This window comes from Sylvia atricapilla, chromosome 23 (genome assembly GCF_009819655.1).
Source record: "Sylvia atricapilla isolate bSylAtr1 chromosome 23, bSylAtr1.pri, whole genome shotgun sequence".
In the NCBI taxonomy this organism is placed as follows: domain Eukaryota; kingdom Metazoa; phylum Chordata; class Aves; order Passeriformes; family Sylviidae; genus Sylvia; species Sylvia atricapilla.
The window spans coordinates 7,342,370-7,366,919 of NC_089162.1; the positions used below are offsets into that span (position 1 = coordinate 7,342,370).

Sequence of the window (24,550 nt, forward strand, 5' to 3'; positions counted from 1 at the left end):
TGATGGGCTAAGAAATGTTAAAAGGCAAAAAGAATCCTTCACAATATTTTACTGTGTTGAATTGAAGGGAACTGAAAGATGGACAAAGAGGCTTAAGAGCACAGTGGGGAAAGGTACCCACAAGTTGCTGGTAAGGCTGACCCTCTTTGCCACATGTCATATGGGAAATGCAGACATGAGGGGAATGATAGCTCTGTTATTCCCCAAGACTTGGGTCTCTGCATGTGTAGTTGTGTCCCCACCTCTTCTCTGATGGCTGGTGGCCATCTCTAGTGGTCTGCTATACAGTAAAGCTGGAGGTGGCTGTGAAAGTGCTGCAGTGTGCAGCACTGTGGTTCATACAGGAATTATGACAGTAGCTCAGAAGAGGTGAGGAAAAGCGAGAAGAGGTGCTGGGATCTGGTGTTGGCAGAAATTTCTAGGACTGGAAATTAGTAGAGGGTAATGGATGCTGCACACCTGCTGAACAGTAAGGGGAGCTTTGAGGTCAGGAGGATGCCGGGGATGTATCTCCTGCCTAGTGCCTAGTCCTCAGCCTGTCATCACTTCTCTTTCCTTTCCCATCTATTAAGAGCTTATGCCCATAGGCTTAACGATGTGTGGGAAGAGGCGAGCTCTGTAGCAATACCTGAGTGTCTTTCTGATGGAAATCACTGCTTGATGGAGCCAGCCTTCTTCCTCAAATTTATTTGTGTTCATTCACTCAGCAACCATCCAAGACAGAAGAAGAGGAGGAATGGTTTGGAAAAGAGTCTAGTGGCCTGCAGTTTGCTGACACTTGTGGCCAGGTACTGAAGTGGTTTTCCACCAAACATGGAGCACACTGGGGACCTGACCCGGTACAAGAACTTTTTGTGTGCAGTGCTTTTGGTAATTGCCTCTCTTAGTGGATGTCTGCTTGATCCTGGTACTTAACTTTTGATTGTGCTTTTGATTTTGCTGGAGAAAAGGAAACAAGACTTGTCAGTTCAGTCTTGTCCTAGTTGGTGTAATTTTTCAGCCCTTGCCTGGTTGGATTGCAAACCTGTGGGGATCTTGAAATCCCACTGCTCTTTCTGCCAGATTGGGGCAGAGAATATAATCCTGAAATGGATCTGCTGTTTAAATATTTTCTATCTCATGATCTGAAACTTCTGATGAACTGCCTGGCCTTCAGCCCCTCTGTTTACACCCTAGCTGGACTCCTTAAAATGCTGGTGCTGCCTTACAGCTTTTTGTGGTGTTCCTCCACCCAACAACATGGTTTTTAAAGTTGAGGGGGTGGAGGAGAGAAGCATCCCTGAGAAACTACTTAACTTCCAGACTTGCTTGCATTCTGCCCCCCAGGCAGGTGATTGGAGTTTGGCACAGTCTGTTTCTAACCTCATCACCAGGAAAGATGCTTGTAACAAGGTTTGGCCCATGGGCAAACTTCTAAACAAACACAAACTCCTGCAGCAAATCAATAGCTGGATCAATGGGGTTTTTTTCCTCTCTCAGAGTACAGCTGTGTTGACTCAGTCTACTGAGGCTGTTTCCTAGATCATCTCTCTGCCAAAGCCTGAAATGAAGAGCTGGAATTTCAAGCTCTTTTCCATTTCTGTTGTCACCTGAGTTGAAGGAGTACCTGCATTTAGGCCTCACTGCAAGTCTTGCTTATAGTTCTTGGCGTTAGCTTGCTATCTCAAGTACATCAGGGGGGTGAAAGGCAATGGGCAGCTTGGCAAACCCTGGGCAAAACTGTGAAGGTTTTCACTTTCTGCCTTCTGACCTTCCTACTTGTCAGGTGCCCTTTTGAATGCACTCCAGAATAAGGCAAATGACACTTCAGTGGGCTTGGTCCCTTCCACTGGCCCACATCTATAGGGACAGTTTTGAGGGAGTCCTCACCAGTGTGCTCTGTGTGTATGTGTGTGCATGTGCTGGACAAGGAGGCTTAGCACCACCTGTGCTGTGTTGTGGCAGGTTTTTGCCATCACATCACCATGGGGGTTAGAGACTGGTAGAAATGGAGCACTCTGAAAAAGCCTCATCCTGCACAGCCAGGCACTTTGTGTTTGGAGTTTTGTCTGTAGTTTTACTTGTCTGGAAGGGAAAATCACTCTTGTGGAAGTAGTTAGAGATGAAAATGTAGCTGCTATCCCATTCTCGGACTGTTGTCACTATTTGGAGATTGGACACTGCATGTCCCCTCCCTGGGGTCATGCATGCATATCATCCTATGATGTGGTGTCAGCAGGGCCAGCAGCCAGGGCTGAGCTTCTTTGTGATGGTCTCCAGTGATTACTGGGAATTTGACTATGAGCTTTGTTTGGCACAGAGCAGGTGAGCAGCACTGTGTCCTGAGGATGCTTAGGAGAATGGTCTGTCTGCTCCTGGACAGTATGTCCAGATTTGGGAGCTGACAGCTCATTTCCTATTTTGCATTAGGCCCTGAAGATGACTGTTGTCTCCTAGATTTGCCCATGTGGAGTGAGGCTAATGGGCTTGGCAGTCAGAAGGGTGAACCCACTCATGTCTGTGATGTTTGGAAAGAGCTATGAAAGACTTAGAGCCCACTCTGCTCCAAAGCTGTTATATCTGCAACCTTGCCCAGGCTCGCTCTGTGAAGTGTTTGAGAAAATCCTACAAGCTGCAGCTGGATGTGAGTAGGGTGGTGTGTCCTGCGCCTCACATGTATCAGGCTTTACTTGCTTTTGCCGTGAGGTTCTGGTGCCCAGAGGTGGGACTGCTGGATTTGCTGAGCCAAGCACTGAACAAGAGAACTGGTGTCCTCAGTTCCTGCTGTGCTGCAGGGTAGGCTCCTTGTCTAGATTGGAGTGCCAGGGCCTGGATACTGCAGGACTTCTTGTGCTGAGGCCAAGCAGGGTTGGGCTACAGGAGGAGAGGTGTGTCCTGGCTGTGTCCTGCAGCACTGCTGTCCTGCTGAGGAAGAAGGCACAGCAGGACTTCCATCACATCCACCAGCAGAGAGGCTTCTACCTTCTCTCATACCTGTGTGCTGGTACAGACACACACATGTGTACAGATACAGGTTCACACCAGCATGAACATGCTTGTGCGAATTCACATGAATTTGCAGTTAAGCAGGCACACCCATGCTGGCACAGATGCAAACAGATCCATGCTGGTGCAGGCCTGCTCGCTGTCATAGAGGCAGACGTGTTCATATTTGCATGACTCCAGGCTTGTGCAGGCACAGGCACTGGTATACATGCTCCTGTGCTCACAGACACTGGCAATGGAGCTAAGCCATGGCACTGGTCTATTTTTGGGAGCACGCCTAAGAATTGTGAGCATGTTTCAGATGCTAGAGTCTTAGACGGGGAAAGCTAGAACAGATGGCTGGAGGGTTCAGAGCAGCAGCCCTGCTGAGAACAGATATTTATAGGCAGATTTAACCCTTGTGTGGTCTCTGGAGCCATGTTTAAAGGAACATGTTTAAAGCATCTGGAGCAAACATGGTAGAGCTCAGCGATGAGGGTGTGCTGTCCTATCTGGTTTCTGTGAGCGATTATCAGTGTAGTCTGGAAAGCCCATCTATGCTCTACCTCTTTCTCAGGAGATGCAGCTTTCCCTAGACCATGGAGCCTGGTTTCTATAAGCCTCAGTGAAAATGGGCTGGTTTTGGTTATTATTTGCTGACCAAGCTGGGGCAGCGGGTACTGCGGCTGCCCTGTGCTTGCGTGACCAGGAAAATGAGGACAAAGATTGTTTTGTCCCTCTTGCCCTGATTCGTTTTTTTTTTTTTTTCTTTCTTTCTTTTCTGTTTTAGCAAAAGGTTACCCAGGTTCTTCCTTTTCCTTGTTGGAAGCAGATACTGTGTTTTCTTTCAGGCATGCCATCTTCTAAAGAGATACAGATTAAACCCTGCCCTGTCAAATCCATCAGATGTTTTTACCTGCTGTCCTCTTGGACTGTTGTGCTTTAGCATTTAGGGAAGAGCAAAACCCATCTGGGGGTTGTGCTGCTTTGTTGAACAGAGTTGGCTGCAAAGTGGGGCACATGGCAGGTTTGCAATGACGGCTCTATTTGCAGTCCTTTCTTAGAGAGCATCTAGCCTCCCTTTTGAGGTCTGAGCTAGTGTTGTATTTAACTTGTCTGGCGTGTCTTGAAGTGGCCTTCACAGAGCTGAGTATCAGACACAAGAGAAAGTGATCTGGGGGGAAGGAAGAAAGCTGTGCCCTCAGGTGGGACATGTAAAGAACTGACAGAGTAGTTACCTGAGAGTTGCAGGGAAGAAGACGCTGGTTCTGAAAGCATGAACTGGGGTGCAGACCTGGGGAACTGTGAATCTGCTCGAGCTGCTTTTCAGTCCACCTCTGGCAAAGTTAGGGAGCAGTGGCACTCCTGGAGCTAGTGCAGGGCAATGAGACTGAGTAAAAGAGAAGCAGAAGTGGGTGCTACTGGCAGAGTTGATGCTGCCAGGTGAGAGAATGATAGCCTGTATTTGTGCTCCTAAAAATTATAAGATTGAGTTTAGTTGTGAGATGCGGAAGCAGCTGCAGCTTCAAGTGGAAAAGGACATTCCTCCCTCACAATTGGTATAGGCATTTGATCCCATAGGGTTTGAGATGTGGTGGTTTTGTGCATGGTGGCACAGACAGCATGCACCTGGTCTGCATCTTTCCTCTGTTGGGACTTCAGCTAATCCAGGTGCTTGGGGCTACTCTCTGCCTGCCAGCTTGTACCTAACATGGAGATCCCAGGGAGGCAGTGCTGGGTCTTGTAGGGCTGTTTTTCACTTGTCTTTGCACTGCGTCTCCTGTGAACCAGACAGAGGCATTTCCAATGTTAGAGGCAGCTTGCAGCAGCCTTAAGTCAGGCTGTTTGTCCAGAGTCAGGTGCTTGGCCAAAGGTTTCATGCAGATGCTCAGAGTATGCCTCAATGAGCTGTGTTTTTTATTTTATACCGTGATTCCATGCCCAAGGGGGCATGAAGCTCTGCTGGAAAGTCCAGGAGTGTGACATAGGGTGCTGGTCTTGCCTTGGGGATCAGCTCTGTGCTTTGAGGGTGTGAATTCAGAGCATCCCTGCATTTTCTGTACACTGGTGTGCTGGGCATGGGAGATGCAAATCTGTGGAGAGTGGGAGTATGTTGGAGCTGCTTGCTTCCTTGCTTATTCGTTCTGCTTTCAGACTGTGGAGGCTTGGAAAGCAATCCCCCATGCACAGTTGTGTTCTTAGTGCTCGCCTGTGTGTTACATGGAGGAGTTCCCAGTTTTCCCAGAAGCTCTTGGTCCCAGGTCAGCACTTGCACCCAGAATCAAAATGTGACTTTATGGTGAGAAAAACTGGTTTCAGCTCCTGCAGCATCCCCTCACATATCTCAAAAGCACAGCTGATCCAGGTGTGAAGCTGGCAGTGCTGGCAGCGCTCAGCCAGCTCACAGTCTGGTCTGCATGGTGGTGTCATCTGACAGCTTTGTGTCTGTGGCTGTCTGACTGCATTTTGTACCCAGGCATATCAGCAGGAGTGAGGTTGCTTAGCAGGGCCACTGGGCATGCTGACGTGGTGTTCCTGTACTGTGGCTGGGTTGGCCAGTGTTCTTCCAGGGCCCACAGAAGCACTGGCAGCCATCCGCTCTCCTCCTACCTGAGGAGGCAGAGAGAACCTGGCAGGAGCATAGGGCGCCCAGTTGAGTAACTGCCAGTCCTGGGATCTGCCCACACTTGCCCAGTCTCCCACAATGGCCCCATTGTTCCTGAAAGGGCAAAGAAGAGGCTTCCTGCAGCTTCCTGGGCATCATTAACCCTCTGCCTGCCAGGAGCAGGCTGCAGGACGGGCATACATATGGAGCAGGAGGTCCCATAGGCAGGTGGAGCAGCTCTCACTGCCCTTGAGTGCGAGGAGGAGAGCTGCAGGGGAGCACCAGCCTGTCTCTGCCAGCTGCCTCTAAAATTGCCTCTTGCTGCTGTTTTGAGGACAGCTAGCACGTGCCTGTGCTAAAGACATACACTGGAGAGGTAGGGCCCTGTTGAGTCTTGATTTCCTTTGACAAGGCATGGGAGGCTCTGCCTTCTTCTAGGCTGCTTTCTGCCATGACCTTTCCTTGGGAGCAGCTGCCAGTGGCTCCCAAGGAAAGGTCATCACAAGGTTGCTTAGGCCTCGATGTGCATGCCAGAGCAGGACATGTCTTTAGGAATGGGACATTTAGGGTGTTGGGGGGTTGATTCCAGTGGCTGGGATATTGGTGTGGAACCTGTTTAAAGCAATTCTTGACTGATCAAAGTGCCTTCTTCCTTCCTGTCCTGTAATGTGATCTTGGGCCAATGAGCTGCTCGGGGTCTGCTGTGGCTTCTGGTTCCTGTTGTTGTGGAGACAGAGCCTTGGAGGGCACAGGCGTGCCTCACTGCGGGTGCAGGCTCAGAGCCAAAGCACAATATCTGTGTGCCGAAGAGGACAACAAGTACCCTGTCGCTGGCCAAGGGAGCTGGACCATCATGTCCCTCTCTGCTCTCTAGCTCTGCACTGTCCATCTTTCAATAGCAGTGGTGTCTCCTCAAAGCTTTCTGCTCTGTGTGTTTCCTGATCAGCTGATTCCAAGGGTTATAGGGCTGCCTCAACACCCCTGCTCTGTCAGAAACTTCCTCTCCAGAATCCATGGGACGAGGGAGAGGAAGAGGCTTTTCACTAGCATGCTAAGACTCTGTACAGGAAACTGTCTGGGTGTCAGTCTTCAGAGATGTCAACCCCAATGTATCTCATGCTAGCTCAGAGACTGGAGAATTGGCTCAGTAATCCAAACAGCTAAGGACTTTGAAATCTAATAGATACCTTGTGAAAGTCGCCAACTAGTTCTTCTGCAAACTCCAATGCTAACTTGTTTATATCATTACCTAAATGCCCGTCCTGCTTCCAAAAGATCTCTTATTTCCTCCCACTAAGTAGCCTTTGTGCTCTTCTTCCCTCCTTTGTACCCTGGTCTTTGTTGTTGCAATAACTCTTCTTAGTATGTTCTGTTTCTTAAATAAGGGCAGAACTAGAATTTAGTATGGAGGCAAACCTCAGAACTGGAGGAATATAAGAAGCCCTTGCCCACTTGGCTAGTCATAAGCTAATAAGATCTCTCTCTCCTGGTGGGGAAGAGGGGCTCAGTGGAGGGAGCCCCAGGGCAGGCTGCCTCTGGGTTTTATTCTTCATCTGTGTCTGTACATCTGCTGCTACAGAGAGCTGCCACAGAGGGCTTATTGCCTCTCCAAAGGGCTGCAGTTAGTAAGATGGGGCAATTCCTAACTCTTTTTGCTTGTTTCCTTTTGGGTGGTTGGAGGCCTGGCCAGGGTTAGATCACTGTGTCTCTGGAGAAGCTGTCAGTTGACTGAGTGTTTGCATAAGGGCAGAGTAGCCCTTGAGACTCGGGACTGGGTCTGTGGGGATGGCCATGCCGCTTCTGGCGGTTAGGGTGAAGCGTGGTGAGGAGGTAGAGCAACTGCTGTCTTGGGGTGCACAATGGGGAAATCTCTCTCCAGATTGGTGCTAGCCCAGGCTCTGATGATAAAGCCAGATGGGGAGCAGTGGCTCCCCCTCTCCTCGAGGTCTCTTCCTCCCTTTCCAGCCCAACACTGTAGTCCCAGTACTGCTTGCAGGCAGCTGCCACCACTCAGCTGCAAGATCAGCTGCCTGTGCTGATCCTCTCTGCACTGGGGAAGGTGAAAGGTTTCCCAGGGTGGAATTTCCTGCGAAGTAGTTACATAGCTGCTTCCCCTATGACCTTACACCCCGATGTGCCTTAGTCATGATGGCATGCAAATACGAGGCAACGGGGTGGGGGCTGGAGGGAGCTGCTGGGAAAAGGAAGTGACCTCAGCCATGGTTTAAATATAGGGCCCAGCGTTTGCTGCTGCTGGGCCTGGTATTTATAATCTTGGAGGAGTGCTCAGCAGCTCACTACATCTCTTCTACAGACAGGGCTGGCAGAGAGCAGTGTGGGGGCAAGGTGCTGGGGCAGCCATCCTGCTTCCCCCTCTTTCACACATTTCTCTGTCAGTTCCCTCTCCCCAGGTGTGCTGGGGTTCATACATTTGTATTCCCAGTTGCACAGACGTGGTGCTACAATCCAGGCAATTTGCAGGCCTGCAGATATTCCAACCTCTTCCTATTTTGCAGGTGTGTCCTTTGTATATTGCATTTAGTGCCAGGATTTGGCATAGGAAGAGTCCAACTCTTCCCCAACTCTTTGCCTCGAGCCTCTTCAAAGGCAAGCAAACTTGTTGCACTGCTGCTGGTCGTACAGCAGGGTGCAGCTGGGGAAGAGAGAGGTGGTAGGGGAGTCCCTGCCACAAGGGTGTCCTGCTGGGATCCTGGCTGCAAAGACTGTGCTATTCTTCAGGCTGGAAAGCGATCTGAGCTTGCTAAAAGGGAGAACTAGTGTTTCAGGGAGATTTTCTGCAAGGTGGTATGGGATGTCTATCCCTTTCTTGCAGTGTGCAACAGGCATCTCCATGCTGCTTTTAATCTGAACGAGCATAGTAAACATCTGCTGTAGGGATGTGGTGCATGGCTTTGCTCTCCAGCATAACCCTCTACACGCTGCAGAGGCCCTGGGGTGAGGCCGGAGGGGCCAAGGAAGCCTGGGGTCCGGGTGCACACACTGTGCCCCAGTCCAGGCACCGCTGCGTTGGCAGGAGGTGCAGCGAGTTGGTCTGTGCTCAGCCCTGGCCAGGCTGTGGATGCCCTGGGTGACGGTGACACCTAGTGGCTTTGTGCCGTAGGCTCCACCTCGGGCCCAGAGGTGGGGCACCCGGAAAATCTGATGCTTCTGCACAGCCAGCGTGAAGCTGGACCAGTCATAGGCAACAAACTCTGCAGTACTCAGGAACCCTTGTGTCTCTGGCTTGGAGATAGGGGGCAGGGAAGGCTGCCAGTGTGATGGCCCTGCTGACAATGGCTGATCTGACACAGAGCCCTACAAACAGACTTCTGTATAAAAAGAAGAGTAGAAACTGTTGTGTGAAAGCTTGGAAGCTCCTCATGAAGTTCTGGATTGCTGGGTTCCAATCCTGAACACTGCTGGCATTGCAGACTTCTTTTGTTATTGCCAAAGGATCTCAAAGCAGTTACTGAATCCTAGATGCAGGTGAAAGACTGTCCTCATAAGGCTCAGCTACATCAGCTGTTTACCTGACATGTGTGACCCTGGGCAAGGCTTGTGTCCCTTGCAATTCTTGTGGAAAATGTGGGGTTTTAAGATCTCAGCTGTGAGCCCTGCTGCTCAAGAGAGCTTGTAGAGCAGAGGCAGTGTGAGGCACAGCTCACTAGCTAGGCTTTTTAGCATTACTTGCCCAGTCCCAGTAACCCCAGTGCACAAACACAGTGGAAATAGCTTGAGGAGATCTCTTCATCCCATGTAGCAGCTGTCCCGGGAGGTCTGTGTTCTGGCCTTGCATTGCAGCCTGTGATGTTGTCTGCCAGAAGGGTGTTCTCAGGGAAACCACCCCATTCATGTACATAGTGCATCCCAGCACAGCCAAAGGCTGTGTGGGGGTGTCCAACTGTCACAGCAGCCCATGTTCCTGGCCAGATTTCATATACTGCAGGATAAGATCCTGCCTCAGAGGAAAAGGAAGCTCCCTGAGCAGCAGCAATACCTTTGGAAAGGATTTCTGGCTTTGCTTCCTTACATGCTGTTACTTGACTGCAGTCTGCCAAGCTGCAGCATACAGGTGGGCTGTACTGCCCTTCATGTGGGGCATCCGCAGCTTCCTGCAGGTCTTTCTTGCTGACCCATCCCCTGCAAGTTGCACTAGCCATTGTAGGAAGCAGTTCCGTGTTATCATCCCAAGGGAGCAGCATGTGCCGTTGAGTAATGTCTGGCACATGCAGGCTTTCTATGGGGAACACACTAGTTGGATTGGGAAGTTAGAAGGATTTGCATATTTAGTGTTAGACCTGGAAACTTCCACAGGACAGGAAACCAGGCTCTGGCTGGTGCTGCAGTAAGGAGGAGAGGAGTGGGAGAAACTGTTGATCTAGGGGGAAAAGTAAGGGCTAGAAGAGGTCTTCTAACCCTGATTGGGCTGAAGCTGTGACAGAAGAGAGGTTGTAGGGTGCTGAGCAGAAAGCAAATGGCATTCCTGATTCACCTTGGTGTCTCTGAACCTCAACTTCCACCCACCTTATATGAGATGTGTGTCCCTAGGTGGGTAGGGAACATGAATCTGAAGTGTTGTCCTACTAAAGACCTTTGCGACTTGTGGCCAAGTAGCCCCACAGAAACTCATGATTCTCAAGACAGCTCCAAATGACAGGAGATTAGCAAGGCCTGCTAAAATGACTCAGAGAACTGCTAGGATTCAAAAGAGCACTAGGTTCTCTCTGCAGGTTTTTTAGAACCCTCCCATAAAACGGTCAAGGGCAGCACCTTCTCTGCCATTTAAAAGGACACAAGAAGGATTCAAGAGATAAATGGAAGTGAAAAGGGGCTTCTCCAGTTTATCAGTCTGATGACAAAAGGGCAAGATAATTTCATGACACATTCAAAACAGATGACCCTTGTCAACGGAATTGCCCAGTGGAACTCCCTGTCTTCCAGTGTCTCTGAGTCTGTTCTGGCCAAAGCAAAGCTTAGATGAGAATGCTTTTAGCAGCAGCAGCCTGAGTTAAAGCTGTTGTCGCTGGTAATGAACACTCAGGCAAGTGTTCCCATACTGGGGTCAGGGAGACGATCCTGTAGTCATTGGTTGCTATATAGCGGATTGTCCCACAGCTGTACTTGTTGGGCTCAGGTCAGTTTCAGGCTCAGCTGGGTGTTCGAACCCATCCCTGACTCTTGGCTGGAGCTGGCTGGCTGACAGCAATGCTATTTCGCTACCGGTTTTGAGGGGTTTGTTTCTCACTGGAACAGATTCAAAACCTGTTGAACCATCTTGTGAGAAGGACTGTTTTGAAACAACGATTTTTGCATGGGAAAGGTCAAGTTTCTGATTCTGGCCTTTTCTCTAATCAGAAATGGTCCAAGGGTCTCACACCTCAGAAATCTCACTTCTGGAAAGGTTGTCATAGTCTCTCCCTCTATGAAATACACTGACTTTATTGACATAATACAGTATTTTTTTTGGAGGTGTTCAACCCTTTCTGCTGTTAACCCTGGGAGGACTGGTAATCTAGGACTGGTGTTGGGTCATGTGCTAGGGATCTCATCCAGATTCGGAGTGCATGGTATCTCAGGAGGGAGCAGCAGGTTTCTGAAGTCTCTCCTGCTGTTCTCTGCCTAATGTCTTTCTTCAAGAAGCCCTTCAGCTTGCTTAGGACCTCTCATTTCCAAAGCCAAGATGTTCAGCATGAGTTTGTGGTGGTGTCCATGGGATTTGGACTGGGTCGTCCAAGATCGTGTCTTGTAGTGAGTGATTGGATGGTTATCAGCATAGGTTATGTGCTTAGAGGGTGTTTGCAATGGTATCGTGGTCTTGTTACTTCCTGGACAGGCTGGCGCAGAAGGGTTCGATGACTTTCTGTGTGTTGCATTACCATGTCACAATCCATTTTGTATGTTGGGTGTCTTTTATGTTGGGTTTTGGTGAGCAGTGGAACACACAGCACAGCTCAGGAGGCCTGAGTTCTTGTGTCCTGTGTATGCACAACCTAGTAGTCGTGGAAGGGAGGTGTGACAAAGCGTCTTCCTTTTTGAATCATTGTGGCTCTGTTGTCCTGGCTTCCTCTCTTGTGCCTTCTTCCAAGAGGGATAGCACAGCAGCAATGCCAGCCAGCTCCCAGATGTGGAAGCTGCGAGGCTGCTGGCAGGCATGGGCCCCTCATTCTTTGCAGCAGTGTTGGGAATCCATGTTACCGTCCTTTGGAGAGAGCCCAGGAGCATGATTCACCAAAAACTCTTCCGGGAATGCAGCAGGGTTTCAGGTTTCTTAACTATCAGCCAGCAATACCCAGATTGCAAATGTCAGCCCAGTCTCTCCTGCCCAAACCTTACTCCTTCTCTCCCTCTGCTGCTGTTCAGACTGTACTGGAGGAGGCTTACTAAAAGCAGTTTTTGTTATTTTATTTCAAGATTTCTTGTCTGCTAAGGTCCCAACCTCAGATTTAAAGCTGTGGCTTTTCAGATGTATCAGGTGCCAACACTCTCTGCATTTGGATGCAGCCCTTTGTTCGACAGATACTGTGCCTTGAAAGTCTCCCTCCTATCATGAGGTTGGCTGGGTTGTCCCCCTGTGTAATGGTGGTGGAATCAAGGCCCCCAAAACTTGCTTGGGCTCACAAGTGGAATTTGTGGTAGCCAGGAGCAGAAGCCAGGAATCTCATCTGCTTGCTTTAACCACTGGGAATTAAGTTTGCTGTTGTCTTTAAAACTACCAGGCTGGAGTGAGTGTGTTGCTAAATTGCAGAGAAAGACAGATTTCTGTGCAGTCTTCTATTTGTCATGTTCTTTTCAAGATGTTTTGAGTTGTTTGTGTCCTGGTGTCAGTGTATCTACTTTCTAGTTAATTATCTTCCATGGCCCAGATGTATGGCATGCCTGCTGAAATCTAGTTAGAATCTCAGGATATGTGGAAGAAGCTTACAGCAGTCAAGATGCCTATTGTCATGCTGCGGCCAGACACGAGAGGCTGAGGCAGATCCCTGCTATCCATCTGCAACAGAATCCAGCTGTTGCTACTTCTGAAAGCAGAACAGAACCCTCAGTCAGCTGCTTCTGGCATTTGTCCTGCTAGGAATTGTGAGGCAAGTGTTATCCCTCTGAGAGGACACTAGAAGGGAGGACTTTATAGCATTTAGCCCTCTGTCAGCCGAGGGTAGCTTTCCATCCTGCCTCAGGCAAGGTTTTGAATGACCTCCCTGGAGCACCAGCCTAGTCCAAAATAAAGAAAGAAGGTAAGTGCCCCCCAGATGTTACATTCTGGAGGTACCTCAGAGCTGATGAGGCTCATCCATGCTGCAGGCAGTGCCTGAAGGTTTTGTCATGGCAACTTCGAGATGGAGGTGTGTGTTCCATGCAGTCACATCCCAGAACCAGAGGCACAGGAGGTGAATCTCTGGATTCCGCAGGTGTGGGCTTTTCAGGGCCCCGGGCTTCTTCCTCCCTCCCTGAAGTATTCACCATGCTGGGCTGTACTAGGGTTGTGCTACGGTGCTGCTGAGCATTCACATTTTCAGTGAAGCAGTTTGGAATCTGTTACAAACACAGTATCATGCCCGTGCAGATGTGCCACAGGCAGACCTGGATCTCCCAACCTACTGTTGAAACGGAAAATGAAGGACCTCCTCAGTGCGAGTGTAGCCACACAGTGGCGTCAGTGGGTTTGTGACCCTCAGGACTTTGGTGCAGAGTATTGCAGGGATTGTGAGTGCGGCACAGCAGAGGTGGGGGAGGGCCTCTGGGCCACCAGCAGAAGGAACTGCTGCAGGGCTTGCTTTTTGGAATGCTGTCTGGCAGCAACCTCTTCCAGTGGGGCTGAAGGCTCCCTGTGGCTGGCCAGCCAGTGGCTGCAGGCAGCATGTGTGCTTAATGCTGCAGCTTGTGCCATATGGACTTTCTCCTCCTCCCTGCTTGCCCTCTCTGTGTCTCCTTCCCCCCTCAGCTCCCCTCCCCCTGCAAGTGGTTTGACAGAGCAATTGGGCAGGCACTGGGACAGCAGCTCTGACATAAATCTCTCCTGGTGTGGAATGAGGGGTATAAATATCCAGAAAGTGATGTGATCTTTCCAGCTGCTATTAATAGGTCTCTGGAGAACAAGAGCGAGCAAGCGAGACTGGCTGACACTTAAAGGGCTAGCAACTCCCTTATGTGCTGTGAAAATTAATCAGCACTGTAGCTCACCATCTTCCTCCAGGCTAGAGCAGAGCCCTCACCGAGGTGTGTGGGGTGGAGATGGAGGAGGAGGGAGTAACTAACAACTCCTAGCTAGGAAGCAATGATAGGCCAAGCTGCACACGAAGGATCCCAGTAACTAAGGAAGAATGTTTGGGCGGCCATGCCACAGCAGTGTTTGCATAGCATGCCAGCAGCCCCCGGCTCAGCTTGCAGGGAGGCGGGTGCTGAGATGACCCCTTTGCAGAGAAGGCCCTTTCTGCAGGCACAGAACTTGCTCACAGTGCATGACAAGCTGCAGCCTGCACCTTGTGGCAATCAGAGTCTTTTGGGGATTATGGGTCTGCCATATGTGCTTTGCTCAGCTTTCTTTGCAAGGGTGCAGTGATTTGCCCTGGCAGAGCAAGCACTTGGCTTTTGCTAGTGGTGTCTCCAGGCTCACCTTCAACAAGCCAGGAGCAGCATGTATAGTGCGGCTGAACTCTTGTGATACTATTTGGACACGTGGGGTTTGGTTTGGAGCTGGTGCTTCCTGTCCCTGGGTGGCAGAAGAAATCCGTGCGCAGCATCTGGCCGGCGTGGTCCAAATGGGAGGAACAGACCACAGCAACCCCTCTCCTTGTCTGCTGGGAAATTCCTCAGCCTGTGCACAGGGAAGCTTCTCGGGCGTATTGTGGGGGTATCACTCAATGCATATAGCGGATGTGAGCAAGCAGAGTAATACCTCAGCTTCCATAAACATGTGGTTTACTTTCCTTACCTCCTGCTTCCCCAAGAAGTAAAAATGACTGTGACAGGGTTAGGGTGTAGTTACCAGAGTTATGCGTTGGACCAAGGGTTTGTGGTGGCCTTCCAGAATACACAATGTGATATGGAGCTGCATCCCAGTCATCTCTAATGCCTGTGCAGAGTTTCAAGGGGAATATTCCCAGTGTGAGCATGAGACTCTGCCAAGGCAGGTAGATCCTGAAAGGAGGGCTGCTGCAGCACTGCTTACCTGCATGCATGTCCGTCAGTCCAGAAACCTCTGTGTTCTGCCGTAACCTCCTCTTCTCTGCCAGAATCTGCCTCAGCCTGCAGCGCTATTCAGAAAGCTGAGCTGAGTTTTGAGCAAGAAGAGCATCATCCTGTTATCCCAGCAGGCTTGTGGCACATTTGAATCATCCTGCTAGGCTGGAAGCTCCTGCTAATGTAGATACCCCCTTACCCAGAGCTTTAAAGCAGGAGCTGGGACTGTCCCTCAGGCCTCTGGGAGAGGCAGAGCTTGTTTGATGAGTGCCTGCACTTCCCAGCTCTGCCCTTGCCTTGCAACCCACTGCCCCCTTCTCAGTTGCCTCAACCTTTGTTCCCTGCTCTGTCTCAATTTTGTCCTTATAGGCTTGTGTTAAGACTGTCTGCTCAGTTGTCTTTTGTGTGTTTTGCAGGGCAGAGGAAACTTGTTTAGCAGCAAAAGGGGTCCCTGATAACAGTAGGGCACCAGATTTCTCTCTAGGGTCACAAAGTCGTCTAAGCTCTGGGAACACCTGCAAAATAGCTCTGAGCATCCTTCTGCTCACCAAGGGGCCAGGCTGGCATGGAGTACTCATTTCTCATCTTGGCCTTGGAAATGAGGGCCCTCGTGTCTGTGGCTCTTCCTTGAAGTACTGGCAAGTTTGCCATGCCTAGGTGAGAGTTTACAGCTTGTCAGCATGTGAATGAGAAACTGCAGAGCAGGATTTTTTGCTCAAAGAGGCCAAGGCTAATTCTCAGCATGAGCAGCTCTGGGTTGTGCCTTGCCATGAACTTTTTCTGGCCCTGTGACCAAGTGACAGCCCCAGTGCACTGGTCCTGGCCTGTGCCTCCAGCAGCTGCACCTGTGTGAGGGGCACCGTGCTGACTTGCTGCTCTTTTCTCTTGCAGGTTTCTGATCTAAGGGGCTGGGAGCTCCCTCCACTGGCACTGTGGGAATCTTTAGCCAAGCCAATGCACCCTGACAACAAACTGCCCAGCCATGGCAAGGCAGGCAGCAGCAGTGCCCTGGTCCAGCACCACAATGTGAGCCAAGCACCCACCTGTAACTTGGGCTCAAAGGGTGTGGGGGCAGGCACCCATGGCAGCAAGGCCACTCAGATTTCCCCTGGCAACTCTGGACTGAAAAATAGCCAGAACACTGTCCCAAACTTCAGCTCCTTGAAGGGCAAGGTGAAGCGAGAACGAAGCATCTCGGTGGACTCTGGAGAACAGCGAGAAGCCAGCACCCCATCACAGGACGCAGAATCAAAAGGTAATGCTCTCCTAGACCTTGCCTCAGCATATCCTCCTCTCAGTTGCTACAAACATCCTGGCAGGACTTGGGATGGGAGCATTTTTGGTTTCTGTGCTGTGTGTTCCGTTCAGGCTTGTCCTGGCTGCCAGTGTGACTTTGCATCACTGCTTGTCACATCTGCAGTTTATTTACCAGAGTGGCTGAATTCTCATGTGCTTTGTATTTCATTCCCTAAACCATTTGTTAGACTCAGAATCTGGCACTAGTTTTCACAGGCTAGTGAGGCCATCTAAGCAATACCATGGCTCGCTGAAACTTCATCGAATGCCCTTGTATGTGCAATGTGCAAACTTTTAACTTGAGACTGAGTTGTTTTCCAACTCCTTGCTGTTGGTAGAGAGCTGCTTTGTGGTGTTGCAGCTGTCCAACGACTCAGTCATGGTTAGCAAGGAGGTGCTGCAAGGGTCACTGTCTGAACAGTTCTGTGGTTTCATCAGAAATGGATAACTCTTGTGTTACAGCACGTGGCTTCTGGAAAAGGGCTGAGTCAGTGCTTCTAAACACTTTGCCTTCCCTATCCTCAGCAGCCTTCCCTGTAACCTCTTGCATTCCAAGCTTTGTGCTCAGTGGCTGTGTGGGATACTTGAGCATCTCCCAGACAGTTGTAGGAGAAATTCCAGTGATGCCCTTGGTTCCAACGGAGACTCACGCCCAGTCCGCAGACGCAGAGCTTCTGTTCTGGCTTGTATCCCTAAGGATTTGTTTTCACAGTCAAAGCCATGTTGACTGACTGACTTAGGCCAGAGCTGTGCCATGGAAGAACAGGTAGAATGTACCTGAATGGACTTCCTGCCTCCAGGAAGGCTTTCTCCCCATAGTGTTACAGGGGTAACCGTACACCACTGATCATAAACATTTGCAGTTTTGTCCCAGAACTGTCTTGTAACCACACTTCCACAGGAAAATTTTTAAAATGGCTTGATCAGAAATGGCCCAAATCTCCTGTTTTCCTAACACACTGACAGATCATGTGAATATGGTCATGATGTAAAAAAGACGATGTAAAAAAATAAGGCCAGACAATGTTTCATTAGTCAAAGCACAGTTTGAAGTTACTCATCCTGGGTCTGATTGCTCTCCTAGTCCCTAAGTGCCTTTAGGCAAGCCACTTCCTCTCTGAGCTGCATCATTCCCATCTGAGACAGGGACACATGGAGGGAGCATACAAGTTTATAGAGAGTAGGAAGGCCCCTGCCTGATTGATGTCAACAAAGGGCAGAATCTGTCTCTTGTTCCTACAAAGGATGTGAATACACCGTCCCATTCTATTTTCAGATTTTAATTGCTGAATCACAGACCCTTTAGGTTTACAGTTAATGCCCAAAGTTCTCTAGTTTGGAACTGCAGGTAGACACATCCTGTGTGAAGGCAGTAAGAAATATATCTCATTCTGAAACTTTGGCTCTCACAGGGAAGTCTCACTAGATCTGGCTGCTAAGACAAGGAGCCCAGACTGAGTAGATGCTTCAGGTTCTTAACCAGTGCTGGGGAGATGTCAGAATAAGGCTTATTGCTCAGTGCATCGTGGTTGGATTGGCACTGTCAGCATACAGCACCCAGCTGGGCAGGACTCTAGCCTTTCAGTGCCTTAAGTGCCTCTGATGGCCCTGTCCCTTTGCAGGTGAGGTGGCTCCCCGTAGTAAGCGCCGGTGTGTGCTGGAAAGGAAGCAGCCATACAGCGGTGATGAATGGTGCTCTGGGCCGGACAGCGAGGAAGACGACAAACCCCTCAGCAGTGCACACAGTGAGTGACTGCCTCCTTACCAGCTCTGAAGCTTGAATGAAGCCAGGTCCTTCCTAAGGCTCAGGAGGACTGATGACACTGGCACCTTTAGCTTTGCCTGTGTGTGCTCACTTAGCTGAGTATGTGGGGGCCCACTGCAGTTGGTGATCATTGTGCTGAGAATGTTTGCCATGCAGTGAGGTCTGGGACCTATTTTGTGGAGATGCTACTGAGATGCTGGAGGGAAAGGTGTTTGAGATTGAATGTCCCTGCTGTACGTTGCTCTGGCCACACTGCCCTGGTCATAATGGCAGCTAGAGTGCGATGTGCATTGCTTTTGTTGCAGCAGCTGAGTCTGTGCCAGGCCACTCACCTTTCTCTCTGCAGCTGTGTTGTAAAGACAGCTGAGTCTAAAGAGGCTCTTGGGGTCTTAATAGTGGTTCAGGCAGAGCTGAGCTGGCCTGAGGGGTGCAGTTTTAGGGACAATGAAGTGTAGGTCTCCTCTGTTTTCCAAAAGCATCAGTATTCTTTGACATTTATATCTACAGTTCACTTTGCTTTCAAACTGTAACAGGGAGAATATCTGAGAGGTGGGGCAAGGTCCTGTGGGACCCAAGGAGATGCCCATGTTGTCTGCTGGAGAGCATGAACGTGTAGAAAAGCAAGGAGAGGGTGGCCTCTTGTGCCTGCCAGCACATTGTTGCCATCATCTCCAGAACATCCACTTGGCCTTCTCAGCACTGTCCACCACCTGTGTCGCCTGTGCGGGAAAGGGATAGTGCTGCTTCCCTTGTCACAGCCTGCTCCCTGATCTGCCTGGCGGGAATGGGTCACGGTGGGGCTGCCCAGGGGCAGGGGCTGGCAACGAGGCAGCGCCCGAGTCCCCACAGCGGGTTCCCAGCAGTCTCCTATGCAAATGCTGGGGTCGGACTGCAGAAGCTGCTGCGATGGGGAGAGGCAGCTGGAGGGGAGCAGGGAGCCAGCTGAGTTAAGGGGCGAGGTTACAGGAAAGGAAGGCATGCCTCTGGTAATTGCAGTGCTTATTAATATTAATTATGGATCTTACTTAATAACGGCTGACGAGTCACAGTCACCTCTGCCGTGCGCAGCGGCCCCGGGCCGGGCGGGCCAGTGCTGCCACCCGCTGGTGGCTCCGTGCCGCCCGCGGGTTCCGACCCGGCAGCAGCGCCCTCCCGGCAGCTCGTCTCTTCTCCTTCCGCAGGCTGTAATGTAGCAGATACTGCGATGTCCACGGCCCCACAGCTCGGCCCAGGGTCCAACCCGCTGCCTAACCTGAGCGAGAGCGGCGCTTCCGGCGTGCCCCATGGTGCTGCCTCTGGCTTGCGGTCAGAGGCTGCAGGAGGCGGAGGCGGCGGAACAGGGAAGCAGGCTTCACAGTTTGTTTACGTCTTTACAACGCACCTTGCTAACACGTAAGCAGTAAAGCCCATACCTTCCCCACCGGTATTGGCTGGCCTTGTCACACCTGGCCGGCCCTGTCACACCTGACTGCTACCTGCAGCACTTGAGCACAAGAGAGCTGGAGAAATCTGTCTCTCTCTGGTTGCACAGAGTGGGAAAGCCCTGGGGTTCATGAAGTATGCTGGCCGTCTCTGCAGATGGGCAAACTTGGACTTAAATACCCACTTCCTCCCAGTGAGGCTTGGCTCTGCACTCTGTTTCACCCACTGCAGACCCCATCTAGTTTCACCCAAAGCAGTGTGGGCTGCTGGTCTGATTTGAATGGATCCAAGGGTTGGGTGTCACAGGGAGCATAATGTAATACATGGCATGGTCCACACAGTTCCACTCTTCTGTCCTGCATTGTCTCAGCCATAGAGTCTTAGCAGTTAGTTTAGTCTGTTTAGCCTAGTCTGTTTAGTTTTAGAGCTCTGGTGTACCACAGGTTCAGTGTGGGAGATCCCAGAGCATCTTGGTGACAACGACCTTAGGACAGCAGACACAAAGCAAAGCTTGTCGCAGGACATGGGAGGAAGGAAGTTGAACAGCAAGTGATCATCTGTTGGGGTCTGTGCAGGACAGATGGGAGGACTTTGAGAACATTAACCCTTCTTGGTTACCTCCAGAGATGTCCTTCTTCCTGCAGAACTGAAGAATGGAGGTGGCAACTGGGGTCTTGGATGAGTAGGATGGGGCACAGTGCCTGTTCTCAAGTGATTTGTGCTCTCTCCCTAGAGCTGCAGAAGCTGTCCTGCAGGGTCGAGCTGACTCCATTCTGGCCTATCATCAACAGAATGTCCCACGGGCAAAGCTAGACCAGGTATACCACCTGTGAACCAACTGCTCCTGTTGGCACATGCTGCCAACAATTACCCTTCCTGATGTGGCCATTCTCCCCCATCCCCTGGCTCAGCTGTGAAAGAAGGGGTTGCCAGAATGCCCTTTCAGTGGGGTGGGAAACTGCTTTGCTGCAAAATCTCTTTGGCACAAGTCCTTGCTGTCAGCTGTGAAAAGCTTGGGATTAGGTGTGGCATGTTCTCCTGCTGCCATGTGCACAGAGTACCTCCTTGTGCGTTCCTAGATGACGTAGTAGTACCTACATTTTTTCCTGCAAGGACTGAAGGTGAACTGCCATGAGGCTTCACTTTGGGACAGAGGGATCTCCTGCAGGGTGCAGGGAAGACTACCTTCCTAGAATCTTTCCCTGCTCAAGTTTCTTCCCCTTTTCTCTGCCAGGCACCACCTGCTCCTAAAGTGCTGGGCGTTGCTGAGCCACTTCCAATTAACCCTCCTGCTGCCAACACTCCACAGTCCCAGCCACTGGCCCCTCAAGCAAGTCAACCACAGCCGCAGCCTCCCCCATCACAGCCTCCAGCCCCACCACCTCAGGCCATCAGTCAAACACCTTTGCCAGCACCCAGCAGCCTGCCCCAGGAAGGGACAAGTGAAGATGGCCGGAGAGATCTGACTCCCAACTCTTTGGGGAACAATAGCAGCAACAATCAGCCTGGAAGTAACCATTCAAATACACCCACTGCATCTGCCAGCACCATGCAGCCTGGGCAGGTGGACTCCTCTGCCACACCCAGTTCCAGCCTCCTTGGAGAGGGCCCAGGCCCAGGGATGCCAGGGAATGGGCAGGCAGGCCTGGGCCCCAGGAGCACCATGAACTCAGAAGGGCTCTCAAAGGAGCAGCTGGAGCACCGAGAACGTTCTTTGCAGACCTTGAGAGACATTGAGCGTCTGCTGCTGCGCAGTGGGGAGGCCGAGCCCTTCCTGAAGTCCAGCCAAAATGCAGGTGAGGGGGGTACTGCCCCTCAGCCACAGGCTGCCCCTGCCCAGCCCCCTGCGCCTCCTGCCAATATGAAGAAGTATGAAGAGCCTCTGCAGTCCATGATCTCCCAGACCCAGAGCCTTGGTGGGCCGGGCCTGGAACACGAGGTGCCTCACCACCCTGGTGCTGACATGGGACAGCAGATGAACATGATGATGCAGCGACTGAACCAGGACAGCCTGACACCAGAGCAAGTGGCCTGGAGGAAGTTGCAGGAAGAGTACTACGAGGAAAAGCGACGGAAAGAGGAACAGATCAGCATCCATGGCCGGCCCATGCAGGAGATCATGATCCCACAGTCGATGGGGAGCATGATGATGCGTGGGCCTCCACCACCCTACCACAGCAAGCCTGGAGAGCAGTGGCCACCAGGGATGGGCAGCCAGCTGCGGGGACCCATAGATGTGCAGGACCCTCTGCAGCTACGGGGTGGGCCACCCTTCCCTGGGCCACGGTTCCCTGGGAATCAAATGCAGAGGGTCTCTGGCTTTGGAGGGATGCAGAACATGCCCTTGGATGCTCTTGGGCCCATGAATGCCATGCAGAGGCCAGTCAGGCCTGGCATGGGATGGAGCGATGATATGTCTCCTATGGGAGGCCCTGGGAACTTTCCACAAGGCACCTTGTCCTACCCACCAGGGCAAGGGGACCCAGAAAGGTTTATGAATCCCCGTGCCAGAGAGGAGATCCTGCGGCATCAGCTCATGGAGAAACGCCCAGTGGCAATGCAGAGGCCCATGGGGATATCCAGCAACTCCATGAGCCAGGGCATGGAAATGGAGAGGATGATGCAGGCTCACAGGCAGATGGATCCATCCATGTTTGCTGGGCAGATGACGGGTGAGAGCCTGAGCAGTGCCCCAATGGGAATGGATTTTGCAGGTACTCGAGGAATGCTGAGCCCCCCTATGAATCAGTCAGGCCTTCGGGACATGGACACACCCATGGGACCTGGCAACCTCAACATGAACATGAATGTCAATATGAACATGAACATGAACCTCAATGTCCAGATGACCCCACAGCAGCAGATGATGATGTCGCAGAAGATGAGGGGCCCTGAAATGATGACCCACCAGGGCATGAACCCTGAGGAGCTGACCAGGGTTAGGTCTCAGAATGGCAATGGCAGTGCAATACTAACGGGACCCCAGAAAATGATGATTCCTTCACAGTTCCCCAACCAAGGACAGCAAGGCTTCTCGACTGGGCAAGGCTCTTACCCCAGCCTGCCCCAGGAGATGGGGAGTGGCTCAGATATGTTCAGCCCTGAGCAGGGCACCATGCCTGTCAGTGGCACCACCAGACTCAGCCACATTCCTCTGCCTCCAGCCTCCAATCCCACTCCCACACCAGGGGGAAACCTGGCCAACATGCACCCAGCACCTTCCCGGGGGCTGGGCCGCCGGCCCTCTGACCTCACCATCAACATCAACCAGATGAATTCCCCCAGTGTGGGTCACCTCAAGTCTCCCACCCTTAGCCAGGTGCATTCTCCACTGGTCACCTCCCCATCTGCTAATCTCAAGTCCCCACAGACACCCTCACAGATGGTCAGCATGCCACCTTCAAATCAGTCTGGACCCCTCAAGTCCCCCCAAGTGATGAGTTCCTCTCTCAATGTCCGGTCTCCAACTGGCTCACCAAGCCGCCTGAAGTCCCCTTCTATGGCTGTTTCTTCCCCTGGTTGGGTGCCATCTCCCAAAGCCACCATGCCCAGCCCAGGAGTCAACCAGAGCAAGCAGACTCTCAGTATGAACTCATCTGCTTCCATCGGAGCACTGGATCAGGGTATGCTGGGTGTTTTGTATGCAAGTGCATGTCTATGCTTAGTTTTGGTGAGTGTGTGGACAGGGTTTCTCTCCAGCCTAGGAGCTCTCTCTGGAGCAGGAAAACACGTGTTCCTGTGCCTGGCCCTGCATATCACAGAGCAAGTATTTTTTCCTTGAAGTCCAAACAGGGTCTTTTCAGGTAGATCTGTGAGACAGGCAGCAAATGCTGTATCTGTGCTGGGCAGCCAGGGACAGGTTGAAGTGGAAGTTTGTCACTGCTCTGGAGCAGGTCTCTGCATGAGCCTTCTCAGAGTCCAGAGAGTGCGGGGCTGTGCCAGCTCTGTGCTTTGCAGCCTCCTCTGGTCACTACTGTCAGGAGGTAACAGTGTTGCTCACTGGTGGGAGGAAGGCACAGTGTGTGAACAATATTAAGTTGATCTCTCTTGCTTGCAGGTTCTCTCCCTTCTGGGCCTCGGAGCAGCTCTTCTGCACCAGCCAGCAACACCTCTAGCACCATGAATCCAAGCATACCTTTTACTTCCTCTCCAGATCCATCCCCTTCCCAGAACCCCCTATCACTGATGATGTCCCAGATGTCCAAGTATGCCATGCCCAGCTCCACACCACTTTACCACAATGCCATCAAAACCATTGCCACCTCTGATGATGAGCTGCTGCCAGACAGGCCTATGCTCCCACCTGGAAGTATGTCAGGTATCTACTTCAGGAGGTGGGCTTGCAAGGGGTCAGACTGTCTTGTGGCTGCCAGTGGACCTGAGGCAGCAGGTGGAGGAGGTACTAGAAACTCTGATCTCCTCATGACTGCCACATCACATAGCTTAAATTTGCCCTTGTTTGTAACAGTCTGTGCACTTCCCTGCCCTCTGCCCAGGCTGTCCATCAGCTTCTGGCTTGGGTGGAAGGACATGAGCTGGTCTGGCTTGAGGAGTCCTTCTTCCATAAGACCTGGAAGTTTTTTACCTTTACCCATGTAGATGTATAGTTTTCATGGCTCATGGAGTTTTCTCACATCCAGGACGTGCGGGCAGAGGTCTGCTGCTTAGAACTCTTGTGTTCCTGTGCAGTGGGGCAGGGATGCTCTGAATGAGGCTTGGGAGTCTGGAGTTTTGAGTGGAGCCCAAGTGCCTGAACAGGCAAGGCTGTGTTGTAGCACAGTTGTGATTTCAGTAGGCCAGATATGCTCTACTAACTAGTGGCACTGATGAGGATACCTAGGCAAATGAGTATTTTTTGTCACGTGGTGACCAGCTCAAAGGGGAATTCCAACAGACTCTGCCACTTGATTTAGGGGTCTAAAGCTGTCTGATAAATATTTTTGGCAGTTTAGAGAATTAAAAATCAACTTTTTGACTCTTTCACCACTGAGCAGTCACTTCAGTTGACCGCAGGCATGCAAATGCATTGACTGCCTCTGCAGGCACTGATGGCTGCTCTGCTTTTCTGATGGGCACAGGCCTTCCCGCCCAGACAGCACCTGTGTCAGGCTGCTGACTCTTCTGCTTTTTTCCTCCTCAGCACCCAAGGTTATGTGGTTACTGGAGCCTGGTGGGTGGCAAACCCTGTGGCAGGCAGTGGTGAAGGGTCACTCCTTGCTGCCTTTCAGGCAGCTGAGAGCCCTGATGACGAGACCATGGTGTAGAGCACACACCGAAACAGCCAGGACTAAAATCAGGGGAATGTAAGAAATTACAAATCT

At 51.3% G+C, this 24,550-nt stretch overlaps 1 protein-coding gene across 3 annotated transcripts in view; it reads left to right on the forward strand.

Moving 5' to 3' along the window:
• The window catches only part of BCL9L (BCL9 like), a 47,633-nt gene that overhangs the window by 18,226 nt on the left and 4,857 nt on the right, over window positions 1–24,550 (forward strand). The window contains exons 2-7 of one of the 3 annotated variants that reach the window (XM_066334788.1): window positions 15,638–16,001; window positions 17,665–17,787; window positions 18,989–19,199; window positions 19,963–20,047; window positions 20,464–22,852; window positions 23,287–23,547. In XM_066334788.1, coding sequence (XP_066190885.1) covers window positions 15,701–16,001; window positions 17,665–17,787; window positions 18,989–19,199; window positions 19,963–20,047; window positions 20,464–22,852; window positions 23,287–23,547 — 3,370 coding nt within the window. In that variant the 5' untranslated portion in view covers window positions 15,638–15,700. Of the gene's footprint in view, window positions 1–15,637; window positions 16,002–17,664; window positions 17,788–18,988; window positions 19,200–19,962; window positions 20,048–20,463; window positions 22,853–23,286; window positions 23,548–24,550 lie in introns of those variants that run through there. The other 2 variants (XM_066334789.1, XM_066334790.1) reach the window with 2 other exon arrangements.